The sequence below is a fragment of the Nomia melanderi genome, chromosome 13 (genome assembly GCF_051020985.1).
Source record: "Nomia melanderi isolate GNS246 chromosome 13, iyNomMela1, whole genome shotgun sequence".
Classification (NCBI taxonomy): domain Eukaryota; kingdom Metazoa; phylum Arthropoda; class Insecta; order Hymenoptera; family Halictidae; genus Nomia; species Nomia melanderi.
Window position 1 is genome coordinate 9,567,319 of NC_135011.1, and position 13,534 is coordinate 9,580,852.

At 43.8% G+C, this 13,534-nt stretch overlaps 2 protein-coding genes across 4 annotated transcripts in view; one reads left to right on the plus strand and one right to left on the minus strand.

Annotated features, from left to right (window-relative positions):
* Men (NADP-dependent malic enzyme) overlaps positions 1-1,359 on the plus strand; it is a 23,604-nt gene extending 22,245 nt beyond the window's left edge. For both annotated transcript variants that reach the window (XM_031973665.2, XM_031973664.2), the window contains exons 6-8: positions 45-413; positions 560-854; positions 938-1,359. In XM_031973665.2, the coding sequence (XP_031829525.1) occupies positions 45-413; positions 560-854; positions 938-1,053 (780 nt within the window). In that variant the 3' untranslated portion in view covers positions 1,054-1,359. The remainder of the gene's footprint in view (positions 1-44; positions 414-559; positions 855-937) is intronic.
* Doa (CDC like kinase darkener of apricot) lies at positions 1,346-12,612 on the minus strand. Of its 2 annotated transcripts, none has more exons than XM_031973661.2 (9): positions 11,426-12,612; positions 8,060-8,138; positions 5,523-5,589; positions 4,869-4,982; positions 4,317-4,407; positions 4,003-4,173; positions 3,335-3,464; positions 2,999-3,249; positions 1,346-2,893 (listed from the first exon to the last, which is right to left on the minus strand). In XM_031973661.2, exons 1-9 carry the CDS (start codon positions 12,497-12,499, stop codon positions 2,681-2,683), a joined length of 2,190 nt encoding a protein of 729 aa, XP_031829521.1. In that variant the 5' UTR covers positions 12,500-12,612; the 3' UTR covers positions 1,346-2,680. The 2 variants fall into 2 exon arrangements, with proteins under 2 accessions (XP_031829521.1, XP_031829519.1); XM_031973659.2 differs by having other exon boundaries at positions 3,335-3,479.
* Positions 12,613-13,534: the final 922 nt, after the last annotated feature.

A 13,534-nucleotide genomic window follows, 5' to 3' on the forward strand; every position in this document is an offset into this window, starting at 1 on the left:
TTGAAGTGGAGACAGTAATTAAAATGACAACTATTATTTTGTAGGCTTCATTAGGTATTGCGTGGCTGTGTGTTATGGCGATGAGAAAAGAAGGAGTCAGTGAAGAAGAAGCTAAAAACAAGATCTGGATGGTCGATTCAAAAGGACTGATCGTGAAGAATCGTCCAAGTGGTGGACTAACTGAGCATAAATTGCATTTCGCACGGAATGACGAACCAATAAACACATTGTTGGATGTGGTGAAGACAGCAAAACCTACAGTTCTCATCGGAGCTGCTGCTGTGGGTGGGGCATTCACAACTGAGATATTGGAAGAAATGGGAAGAAACAATGACAAACCAGTCATTTTTGCTCTTAGTAATCCAACCAGCAAAGCGGAATGTACTGCTGAAGAAGCATATAATGCTACAAAGGTATGAAAACATCTTTTACATTTGAATTGTCAACTCCTTTGGTACGAGTGTCTTATAATAGATTATTATTGTAAATAGATCATTTATAAATTGTCACTAATCATTACGTATTAAAATCAATGTATTACAAATTTTTATATTTATAGGGAAAATGTATATTTGCGAGTGGATCACCTTTCCCGCCAGTAACTTACAACAACAAGACGTTCTATCCTGGTCAAGGAAATAACAGTTATATTTTCCCTGGAGTTGCATTGGGAGTTATTTGTGTTGGCATGCGTACAATTCCGGAAGAAGTATTCCTTGTGTCTGCTAAAACATTGGCTGAAATAGTATCGGAAGATGACTTGGAGTCTGGAAACTTGTATCCGCCATTACAAGACATTCAAAAGTGTTCATTGACGATAGCCTGTGAGGTTATGAAATACGCTTATGAAAATAGTAAGAAAATGTTATTTTTTTATCCCATCTTTGAGATATGTCAAGTTATTTTATTGATTAAATTGTTTCAACTTCTTTTGCAGATCTTGCTTCGGTTTATCCAGAGCCTAAAGACTACAAAGCATTCATCAAAGCCCAATTATATGACACAAATTACAAACCATCAGTACCTCCAGTATATAACTGGCCTAAATTATAAATCTTGACTGTTAACTATTACCTGCGGTAAAATTGAAATATGTTGAATACTCACATGTGCGAGGCATGTGTTTCAAAACATTTTTTATTTTTATTTGGCATTATATTGTAAGAACCTGTTGAGCAGGCTCGCATATAGCTAATTATGAGTTCCGTGCGGATGTGTATGAGCATGTATGTTGTGTGTACGTATAAAAGCATCTGTTTCAGTTTGTATGAATCATTGACCACATTAAATTATTATTATTGGGATGAAGCTTAATTTACTGGTTAAAATAAAGCAGTTCATATAATTATTTGAAAGAAATGTGTTTTATTGCTACTCGAAACAGCATTTTCTCGGTGCTTAGACATATTTTTTATCTTTATACGAGCAGCAGAATCCTTTGAACTTCCGTCATGTCGTGTATATAAGAATTAAAAAGCAAACAAAGTCGAACAGGAGTGTTAGAACTCCATGATCCTTTTCATTCCTCATTATAGAAAATAAAAGCACAGGTTTATTTTCGTACGAAAGCTTCACGCTTTTTAAAACCGATATCCGATGCACGCGTAAAAACTAATCATAGATAATCAAAAGTAATGAAATCACCTCACGTTCCTTTCAATTTTTGTAAGGACTGATGAAATAAAACACACATGATTGTCCGGAACAACACAAGACAATTTAACAAAAATATTCACATATGCGTCGAACTAAAAATTGCAACCTCACGGTACTTTGATGCGACTATCGAAAACATACGACGAACAATATTTTCGAATTGTAACCGTAAAACTTACGGTTTTCTTCGAGAACGTTACAACATGTATCTTCTTTACTACGATGAATTGGCATTCTTCGAGATTTTTTTTTATCACACACTCCCTCTCTTTTTCACTCTCACTTTCTCATCATCGTTACTTTAATTATCTCAACACGTACGCGTATATTTACTTGCCTTATCACTAATCTGATCCTTACTACTAAACACGTCGTGGTCATCAATCTATAACAAACAAGAGTATAAACTGCCGACCCTTCTTTACTCCAAACTTTGTTGCATCATAACATCGTAATAAAATTAAAGAATAAAATGTACAGAAGAGCGATTTAGAAAATGTTTACACGATGCGTGATTGGGACTCTGTTACGCTACACTGAGCAGACACACTGGCCGATTCGCGCCAGTAACAGGGATCTCGTTAGTAATTTAGCTATCTACCCTCATTCAAGATGTCTGTAAACGGAGATGAAAACATGTCGATGCTTTCCACACACGATGATATTAGCGATCCGTTGTACAACATACTTAATTGAGTTCGAGTTCCACAGCACCATTTTCACTACTGCTTTTATTTCACGTTGTCTGTTAAACAATTGCTTCGCAATTTACTTGACAATTGTTACATCGTCGAATTCGATCTCGTTAACCTAAATCTCCTTACGCACATTATTTCGTAGCTCTCGCGTTTTGCTGATCGTTCAACGATTCTTCTCTAAGTCTCCACCGGTGTCATCGAATCACATTTTTGGGGAAAAGGTACAATCTCGTTAGACTTAAAGATGTAAGGATAGCGACGTAGAGCAGTAGTGTCGTCGATAATGGAGTGTCTGTCCAGTAGGGAAGTCGGTCCCTTTCCTAGCTTCATCGGGAGAGAGAGTGCGATCGCTCGTGAGATTGCTGAGAGTCACCAGCTGCTCGAAGGTCTGGTAATCTCTGGTGCGCTGGTAGTGCGTCAAAGAAGGAATGCGCCAATGCATCCTTCAGGACTATCCTCTGGGATGGTTCATATTCTAACATTTTCTGAATGAGATCAAATAGCTGTCGGTGTTCCTCGTCATCCGAAAGCATACAACGCTGCACGTGTAAAGAAAAGGACAGAAAAAAAAGAAAAATGAACATCGTTAATCACTGCACCTTTGATTTACAAATTATGATTGCGATATCTTGGCGATCACTCACATGCAGAGGTTTGCAATTATCACGAACATATCTGCCGGCAGAGCTCTTCTCATCCCAGTCCAATTTACCGTGGTAGAAATACTTGGTCTTAGTCTTACGGGCCATACGATGTGGAATCGTGCCAAGTATACGCTCCATCATTGCTAAGTGTTCGCGGTTGTCGTGTGTTTGGAATAAAGTAATACCCAGGTACAGTTCAAAAAGGATGCAGCCAATCGACCAAACGTCACAAGGCTGGGACCAACCTAATTCTACAAAAATAAAAGTACAGAGTTAGCGTCTGGCTTGGCCCAACGATTCCGACCGTTCGATGATTTCATCCAACAGTTTACTTACCTAAAATTACTTCAGGCGCTCTGTAATGTCTCGTACTGACGATCGTGCTGTGATGTTCATGGTCGAACGTGGCACTACCGAAGTCGATAAGCCTGATGTCCGTCCGTTTTACACGCCTAATATCCTTTCGCTTGAAAAAGGGAAACTTAATTTGAACTCTAGAGGTCTCGAATTCTTTATCGTTAATTTAAATCACTAGCCGGGTGTACAGGGAATAACTTTTAAAGTAATTGTATCCAAAAAAAACGTTATGTGGGAGGACGTTTGGAAAGAACATAACATACTTGTTTTAAGGGGAGTATCATAATTGATGCATTATTTTGTTCAAGGTCATACGAGAACGAATTTTGTAACCTATTTCAATGTGTAACTTTCAAATACTTTTACGAACAAAAATATCCTTTTTTTAAAATAATTAAAAGAATAATAATAAAAATAACGAGTGAAAAGTAATTTTCATTCATTTGACACAGAAATATAAAGCGAAATTATATTTATCCCGCGCATTCTAAAAGTGCCTGTAAACTTGATCAACATAATCTGTATATAACGCCCACGCCTATTAGCTAAGCATGTTCAACAAACAAGACTACAAGAATTTCGCAAGGAATGTGTTGAACTTTTCAAGTCTGTGAGGTAATTAATAGGAATCCAGTAGAGTCTCTCACCCTTTTACTCTGGTATAGAATATCATAGTCAGAATCTACGAATAATATGTTTTCCGGTTTCAGATCAGTGTGCGTGAGTTTATTATCATGAAGGAATTTGACGGCATAGCAAAGCTGGTATCCGATGTGCCTGACGTGCTCCAATGGATACGGTTGGTAACTGTTGTCTCTCTAAAATAAAATACAACGATACATTAACATCAGCACTTAATCCTACATATGTGTACATCACTAATGATCCATGCCGTTCAAGTTCTAAATTTCAGGGACTAGCGGCTAGCATCATTCGATCAGTATGTACAAAGTATACATACCAAGAAATCGAATACACTAAGTCCAAGCATCTCGAAGGCTATGCACATGTGCCCATGGTAGTTGAACCAGTCGAGCATCTTTACACACAGGCTGAAAGTAGTAAAACATTGAACCAAACTTGGCAGAGTTTGTGAATGCTATTTCTGGGAAAAAGTATTCAACCCTCATGCATCGATGCAGCGATAGTTATTTATTTACTTTTTGCAATAAATTACTCTGTTTTACGTATTCTGTATTCTCTGAATAGTAATAATAAAAATAATATAAAAGCTGAGTATTTGGAAAGATCTTATCTGCAAAGCACACGAAATTATTCCTTTACCTAGTAACGCACTGGATCATACTGAATCATACAATGCGTACTAGAGGCAATTTTAAATGTTATTACTCATTTGTCAAATCGGTTCCCACTGACAAGTTCCACTTTGCAAATGAAAATACCTTGCTCGCAGTCGATGCGTCAACGTGCAAATAAATCACGCTGCATTAATCATATTCGAATACTTTTCACCAGTCTGCCCCTAAAGACTCATTCCACTGAAGATACTAACTGCTGGCCTTCCGGATCCTTGGTCGCGATTTTCTCTAAGGCGTTTATTTCGAGCTTCGCAGCTTCCCTATACTTCTCTACGTTCTTGATAATTTTCAGAGCCATCACGTGATCCCTGCAAACGTCATTGTACTTTTATTAGACGACTGGTGGTAGGTCCGACCCCGTTGCTCGGGTCCAACGTGGTTTCCTGATCGCAGGATGCGACGAGAGAAGCGGCCTAACCATCGTTAAAGATACTCTCGAAGGGGAGAAGGGAAAAAAGCTCTCGCGAGCGACCGAGCGAGCGAGTTTAGCGAGAGAGATTCGACGTTGTTCGCTCGCGGCGCTCTTCGAGATGATGCCTGCGTTGGCCCGTAAAACAAAGTGCAAGGCCATCCTATTATTGCGACTACACGCGCGTCATTTTGTGACAGTACGGCCACATCTATTTCTGAGCGTGCTATGACTCGAGTCGCGCCACGCACCTTTCGGACAGATTCTCCCTCGTCTCGGTCTCGGGGAAGAACGGGAGAAGGAAGAGACAGAAGGAGAAAGCTGACGGGACGGATGGCAGGCATGAGCGCGGATAGAGACACGGACGAGGTGTGTGCGTGTGTGTGCGCGCGCGCGTGTGTAGGTTACCTACGTAGTAGTTACGTGAGCGGCCACTTACATTTGCAAGTCCTTAACCTTGACAACTTTTCCAAAAGTACCCTCTCCTAGGGTGGCCAGTACTTTATCTGCAATGTAAAAAGAGAGATGAGCATCCGATAGATCGAAGACCTAGCGTCCACAGAAGTTCGGCCATGTTGCTACCCTGGGAGACCCGAAGACGATCCCCAGAGGTTCGTTTCAGAAGCGACTAGGTAAAATCCTAGGTCCTTAGTAATTTTGATAGAGCGAACTCGGATATTTTACCTAGTCTGTAATCTAGGCTCTAACTTTCAAGATCCTTTCTCTTGAAGAAACCTGAATGCGAACGGGAGCAACATGAACGTGCCTTCGCCGTGGACGTTCGGCCGAAACTGAACTGTATGCCGTAACGTTGTGAACGGATGTATGATAAAGTGAAAAAAAAACGGTATCATAGAGCTTGATATCGATCGAAACTGCTGTTCTCCTAAAGGCCGAGGTACCCTAACCGTAAAACGGCAGTTGAGGACAGGACATTGACTGTCAGTCCCGATCTGATCCTGATTCTGCGTGATTTCTGATCTGACATTGTCTCTTTTGTCTGAATGAAACGACATTGGACACGTCGCTGAAAATCTTCGAGATGCCGAATAAAAGAAAGCTCCTCAGGATAATGAGAGTGAATGTCAGATGTCCTCGTGCGCCTATTTAAAGAGACAGGAACACGTCATCCCGAGGAAGACGTTTCGAGGAGATAGCGCAAGCGTAGTTTCTCTTTGTCTCTCCTCCTTCCTTCGTTTCTCTGTCTCCCTGGTCCAACTTCACCTTCGACGGTCACGTGGGGGTGATTTTTGCGAAACACACGAGGTTCAAAGAGCGAATCGGTGCCCCCCGATTACTCGAAACGACGTGGTCTCTCTGAGAAGCGAGAACCTACCTCAACCATTTGCGGTCTTCCGGGGTAATGCACTGAGAATTGGATTGTTTGATTCCAAATTTAGATTCTCTAGAGAAGTTCTCGTAAAAGTAGCCCGCCATTTTGTACGCGTTAGCGCAACCTACGTACGATTAGCGTCAAATTCTATTATTGATTAATCGACGATTTCATTTACTTGATTCGGTGACATTAAATTTTGTTGGTCTTTTGTGTATTGCTAAGCCTCTTCAATTTTGAATAAATTAGATGCTGAGGAGCTATTGAGATTCAGATAGCCATTGCTTACTCTTCTACCTGTTGCGTTTGCAGGAAGCTGAATAATGCATATCGTGAGACCAGCAAGGGTGCGAACATCGCTTGTGAAACCACACTGGGTAAAATGAGGCTGTTGTCGCTAACATTTTGATTTATAATCGGTGTTGCACAATGTTGTTCTTTTATTTAGCATATATTTTTGTAGTACCGAAATTTCGTATTTATTTCCGTGCACTAATTACTAAATTATAAACTACTTGCACAAATATTAGAAGACATTAATCATTGATAACGTTAGCATTAATGTATGCATTAATAAAACGCGCTAATACAAAATTCTGGTCTATAAAAATATATATTAAGAACAAAGGTAGAAACAGTATATAGAGCAACACAAAATTCGAATTTATCTAGTCACTAACAAATATTTCAAAGTTGTAGTAAAATTTCTCAGAAACGAAGACATTATTCTACGAAATGCCACGAGGAATTCGCAACAGTAGATGCGTTACTTATACCTGGTGTCAAAATCGGTTTTTGAAAAACAGAGATAACAATTTTCTCCAAACAGTAGAAAAGCACACCGGCCATTCGATATTAAATTAAATTATTTTTCGTGTCTGATATTATCAGTACTAGAACGTTACTGGAAGCAATTCTTTTAACTATAAGAGAAGTAATGCACTGGAACAAGAACATGAACCCCCTTGTACAGAGTATCATAGACTGAAGGAAACATTGCTTACAGCGTAAACATTCGTTCTGACAAGACAGTATGTAATCTTCCCCGTGATTAAGTACCTATGAATCAAACGGAAGACAAACACGAGCTGTAGCAACGGAAAACAAAGATACACAAAAGAAGACACGTTTCAACAGGAGAATACGAATACCCTAATGCTGTTCATTCGAAAAATCAATTGTCAGAAATCTGAGTTGATCTGAGTAATACCACGTAAAGTTCACCGAGAAATAGTAGAAACAATTAATACCAGAAGAAGCTTGACACTAAGAAAGAATCTAGACATCGTCTAATCGGGATTCGTTTTCCACGAAAAATTCTTAACGTTTCCACTTCTCCAAAGACTGCTGCCCAATCCTACATACCCTAACTCTGAATCAACGTTCACCGATTATTGAAACACCGAAAACAAAACTATCCACCACCACGTCGTCGAATATCAGCAACAGTCGAAGATGAAGCGAGAAAGAAACCCTGTTAGACCTCTGCTCAGAGAGAAAGAGAGAACTCGCAGGAAGGTGGCCGAGAAACAAAGAGAGACTATGGGCAGATACCGTAGGTAACCGTCCGATCGATCGACCGATCAATCGATCTGAGGCTTGCTTAAATCTACTACAATGAGTGTATTCACGTATTCACGAACATCTATTTGCCAGGATGTCGCCGGATTGGTAAACAAGGTGGCCGTCTTCGTCGTCCTCGACGGAGGGCGGTCGTGGGCTCTACGTATGGGCCGGCGGAATCGGTATCAGCGGCGCGCGCCAAGAGAGGACCCAATCAGAGAAGGTGTGGCCAGCACCAGTTTGGTGTCCGGGACCATTGCGTCCGGCGATCGGTACCCGTGTGTTCGTGATGGTAACGTGATGGAGCCGGCCAGAGGTAACGGTTCCCCCACCGGTCGTCGAAGACGTCGATTCATCGCCAGGTTCGCCAGAGGTTGGTAGCCATCAGGAAGAATGGTCCCCGTTGATCGAGCGTCGCATGATCCAATTGATGACCAAGTTGTCGTCGTCATCAGTTGTAGTAGCCGTAGTTGTTGTTGTTGTTGGGGTCCACATCCGGGTCCGTCGCGTCAACCGATTGCCACACACCGTCATCCACCACCACCACCACCACCACGAAGGGCGGAGACCCGTGTAACACGCGGTAGAGGACGTGTGTAAGCACGGACGAACGTACGAGTGTGTCGGTGGGGAGGAAGTAGGGGGATCAACATCATCGTCATCGGTCATCATCGTACCACCCCGATCCGAGCGCCCAGTCGACCATAGTGACCAATCCGTGTGCCATATCCATTTCCATTCCATTCCATTACAACGGAGATGGTAACCCAACAATCAGAGAGAAAGGGGAGAGGGCAAAATGGTTTGCCAAGTCAGAAAGTTGCGGTTACGAATTTACCATCGGCACAAAGCGAACATTTTTTTTCATTTTTTTTCTAGATTATATATATATACTTTCATTTCTATATTTATTATTACTCTTATCTTTACTTTTTTGAAGTATATATATCTAAATATATATATTTATCTTTTTACCTCTTATATATATATGTATATATATATTGTATATATGTACGTATTTTGCTTGGATATATCGTATTTTTCCTATGCTCGTTATTTCATACTTTGTGTTAAAGTTAGGTTTCTAATCGCCTCGAAGAAGCCGTCCTGATTCGAAGATTTTTCGATTCAATTGCGTGAATTTGAAGAATGAGTTGAAAGAGAAACTCCGTTTGACTCCCGAATTGCAATAAAGTGACGTAATAACAGAAGGAACAGATTTGTTGTTAGAAAAATGAGACAGCGGAGGAAATGATCTCGTCGGACAGCTTCTTTCGAGGGCTCGTTATGTTCATTATTTAACACGCTCGGAGAGGAATTTTCTATTGTTGTTAATAATCAATCATTGGCAGAAACTTTGAGTACTTACGTGTGCGCGCCGGTGGTGGCACCCCGATGATCGATCCGACGATCGATCCTCGTGAGGCGTCGCCACCGCGACGACAGTGCCGATCGACACTTTTTCAGCCTATCTTATCGATCTTACGGATAAAACGCGATCGGATCTGACAAATTTTTAATTATCGTAGAACCTTAACGGAACTGTTTCTCGTTTAAAAAAAGAAGTCAAGGCAGGGCGGCGGTACTCATTCGGTCATATCGGTCCATCGAACTGTCTTTTATAAATCTTGGCGTAATAAAAATGGTGTATACATTTCGGAAACGGTCGTCGTAAACAAAAATGTAGTGCTGTTCAGGATATGTACCCTCCCCATTCATTCGAAGTTGTGTTTCTTTTGGAATTCGTCGGCGGAATCAGAAACACCACGTTCAGTGCTACAGTCTGTATCACGAAAGGAAAGCTCTCAGGGGCTGGCATTGGGCTGGACACGTGTTATGGAGGGGATCCAATTGGCGCTGCGTATTTTAATTGACATTGTCACATTGGTAGACATAGTATTCAACATTTTTTTCTGCTTTACAGCAGTTACACATAGTCTAAATGATAGCGTTTAAAAGTTTCTATTCTAGTATAATATTATATATTATAACATTTTATTAGAAAATTAATTATTATTTTACATACTTTTTTTCGAAGTGAAAAATGTAAAGTAATGAAAACTAAATAATTAGATTCTAACTATTCAGGGAATTGATTTAAATTCTCGGCGAGTAATTTCATTGAAAGAAAAAGAGCTAGAGTACAGGGGTGCTCTTATTTTAATAGCATTGCAACGAAAACTATTTTTAAAAGTGTATTCTCGTTCAATTAACTATACATACTGTTAATGTGAAACAGAACTGTGCAGTGAACGGTATTCAGTTAAGTTTCGACTGTTCTACTTCTTTCTAGCTACAAATAACGTATCTATAATCACGAAAATCGTTCGTAGAAGTGAACTGATTACTTGCATTTTTATTACTTTTCTGTATCTAGTACTCAGACATTTAAGTACATAAATAATTTTACTCAATCGATCACGTGATTCGTCTCCAGTATTTCTTTTCCAAAGCATATCTCAACATTCAAAGTACAAGGTGATTTAACAGTTAGACGCATAAACAAGATACGCGATAAGAACTGCCAAAGAGGAAACAAAATATACTGCCGAGTGAACCCAACGCGAGCAATATTCCAATAACAAATACGAAAATAAAATACAATAATAAATAATATTATTTAAAACCTCGATTCAAAATTTGACCTAGAATTCATCCTTCATTCAACGAATGCACCTTCGCCAATAAACTTCAACAGAAAAAGTACATACAACGACTCAGAGGTAAAAATTCCAAAGTGATTGGCCCAGACGCAAGCAGTGGGCGGAGCTTTGCACGACCCATCGCGGATTGGTCAAGTACGCGGCAACGCTGCAACATATCCAGCCTGCCACCTAGGGGGCTCTGCTTTCGTAACGTGAACCATAGAACCATCATCGCGTCGGTCGAACCACAACAATACCCGCGGGGTTTCCGCTGGTAACACACGACCGCCCGGTGATTCCGATTCCTTAAACTGGAGTAGGGGGAGCTCGCGGGTATCATCGAGCTTCGACCAGCACTGAGTCGTGTGATCATCAAGGAATTCGGATCGCGAATCGCGCGCAACTCGATAAGATAACTCGAGCGCGGATCATCCCCGAAAACTCTCGCGACGAGAGGAGGACGCGAAGAAAACACCGGACAACGTTCAAAGATGCGCGAAGAAGGGGTGTGTCTGTGTTTTGTGTGCGTCGTTAATGCACCTCCACGCAGAGGCCTTGGTTCCCGTCGGTGCGGTACACACTCACGCCGCGCAACGGCGAGATGCGTCGAATAGGTTAAACACGGAGTAGTAGGAGGAGCGAACAGTTAACACGCCGTTCAACGCAAACAGTCACGCTTCAGAGGGATGATGCAGAGGGGAGAGAAGTGGCGGGGGAGATGAGTGGCAACAGCAACAACGGAACAATACTGCCACGAGCCGGCGGGGGCCACAGAAGCCAGCGTGCGGCTCGACAACTTACAATCGCGTGATGGATCGCGTCCGGGACGTTAACGACACTCGTCGACGCGTTCTTCGCCGCGTCTTTTCGCTCGTTTCGATGAATGCTTTTCCTATACTTGCTGGCGATAATATCCGTGGTGCTGGGCCGCATTTTGATCTTGCCACCGGCGGCTAGCTGGCTGTACGTCTCCTCCATCGCCGCGTACTTAAGTATCAAACTCTGTATCTCCTTCCGTTTCGCGGCCCTCTCGCTGATCGCCGGGTCATCCTCCTCGTCGACGGTCAACACCGCGTCCACGCCGACTTCGTGCGTCATGCTACCGGTCGGGGTCTTGTCTGGGTCCACAGGGTCGTTTGCCTCGGTGCTCGTCAACGCGTCGACTTTCATCGGCCGAGTTAATCTGAGCGCGGTCGAGCTGGACTCCAGTTGCTCGCTCTTCCCGTTGCGGTAGGGTCTAACTTTGCGGGTGCGAGTCTCCGCGTGGCCTGACTTATGCCTGCCGTAACGGCGATAGGTATCCGTGTTGCTCAGCAGGTTCTGACGGTCCATTCTATGGTAACCCGGTGTCTTTTCGCGCCTTAGCTCCTTTGTACCGCCGGATCTGACGTACGGGTACGCTTTCTCTGACAACACCACGCTGACAGGGCTCTTGACGACTGTGCGAGACACCGATGGTTCCAGGGTCTTCTCGTCGCGAACGAACGGGCTGTCCTCTCTGCGGAAGTAACTGTGATCCCGTTCGTGGGTGCGTCTGTAATCCAGGTGACCATGATCGTTGTGGTCGTGACGCTTCTTCCAGGAGGAATATTTGTCCAAGAAGGAGGAATATTTGTCTTCCAAACGGATCCTGGCACTGTTCAAGTGACAGAGGTTCGGTGATCGCCTGGTGACAGGCTTGCTGACCACGACGTTGTCGTTTATGGTGGACGCGCCACGTACCCTGGTGGTAAGGCGTTGCAACAGGCTCGAGCAGGAGTCGCTGAGCATCTGCGTGACGCTGGTGGTCGTCGACGAGCGGGCGTAACGATTCCGCCGGGTCGCCGAGCCCTGGCGGGACGTCGACATGTTGTCACGTGGCGCGAATATGAACATTGGAGACGCAGTATCACGTCCGCGCACCACCGGGGAAAAAACGAGCGACCGGCCAACCAGCGGCTAGCTTCTGTCCTCCGATTGACGACCTAGCGTCAAGTACAAGCACGAGAGTCCGCCGACACGGAAGCTACACTCGTGCCGCGGTCTCCTAACGAAAAATGCTGGCGGGAAAGGTCTCGAAGATCCTACCACCGAAATAACCGTGCGAGGTCGCGTCAGCTTGCGGCTCCGTGCCTCTCGGTCCCCAAAGTTTGTTTTCGTTCCCTTCTGACGGGTACATGTGACCACCGCTGGAGGACCCGGAGAACACCGTCCACCGCGTCGAGAGGCTCAAGGTCGTCCCGCTCTAGACCTTCCCCTAGCGTGGACCCACTGGTGACAGTCGTATATCCCGGGATTACGGTATATCGAAACGAAGACGACTTTATCCGCGACAAGCGTGCGCGTCTGGTCTTCGAGAAGTCAGCGCAGCTGAGGATCCTAACGGGTCCGAGTCAACGAGTGACAAAGTGTCCCGCTGGTCGCATATCACCGAGGTGCGAGAGGAGCATCGTCGATCACGCAAGAGGGACGACGCCACCGGAGGCACTAAACTACACGACCACAACGGCGGTCACGGAGACGACGGCCGACGTCGACCGTTCACGAAGAGGCGAGGAGAAGGCGAATCGGTGCGCCCCGCCAAATACTCTCGTCGCACTAAAAATACCGAGGAGCGAAGCGGTGGTGAGCCTCGGACCGAACGATTCCTCGCGTCCTCCTCTCTCGGCCAGCCGAGTAGGTTCGCGGATCCGTCGCCGGAGCGACGGAGAGAACGCGAAGAAGAGGACGGGGCTAGGGACACCCGGGGGTACAGGAAGCGAGGGGCGAGGGGACCGTTTCGGGACGAGGAACAGAAAAAGAAAAGGAACACAGATCGAGAGAGTGGCGCAGGGTAGAGGAGGGGGAGGAGTCAGTGGATTACGTAAATTTGTCCCTCGCTTATTCGGAGTGGTGAAGTTCAGCGCGGTCTGAAGGATCGAGCTTGGCAAC

Excerpts from the sequence above, each read along its gene's own strand:
- Doa (XM_031973659.2), bottom strand. The coding sequence starts at position 12,499 with ATGTTCATATTCGCGCCACGTGACAACATGTCGACGTCCCGCCAGGGC. Across the intron at positions 5,590-8,059 it reads CGACATCCTGGCAAATAGAT|ATAAAGTACTGGCCACCCTA; the intron begins GTTCGTGAATAC and ends TTTACATTGCAG. Across the intron at positions 2,894-2,998 it reads ATAATTGCAAACCTCTGCAT|CGTTGTATGCTTTCGGATGA; the intron begins GTGAGTGATCGC and ends TTACACGTGCAG.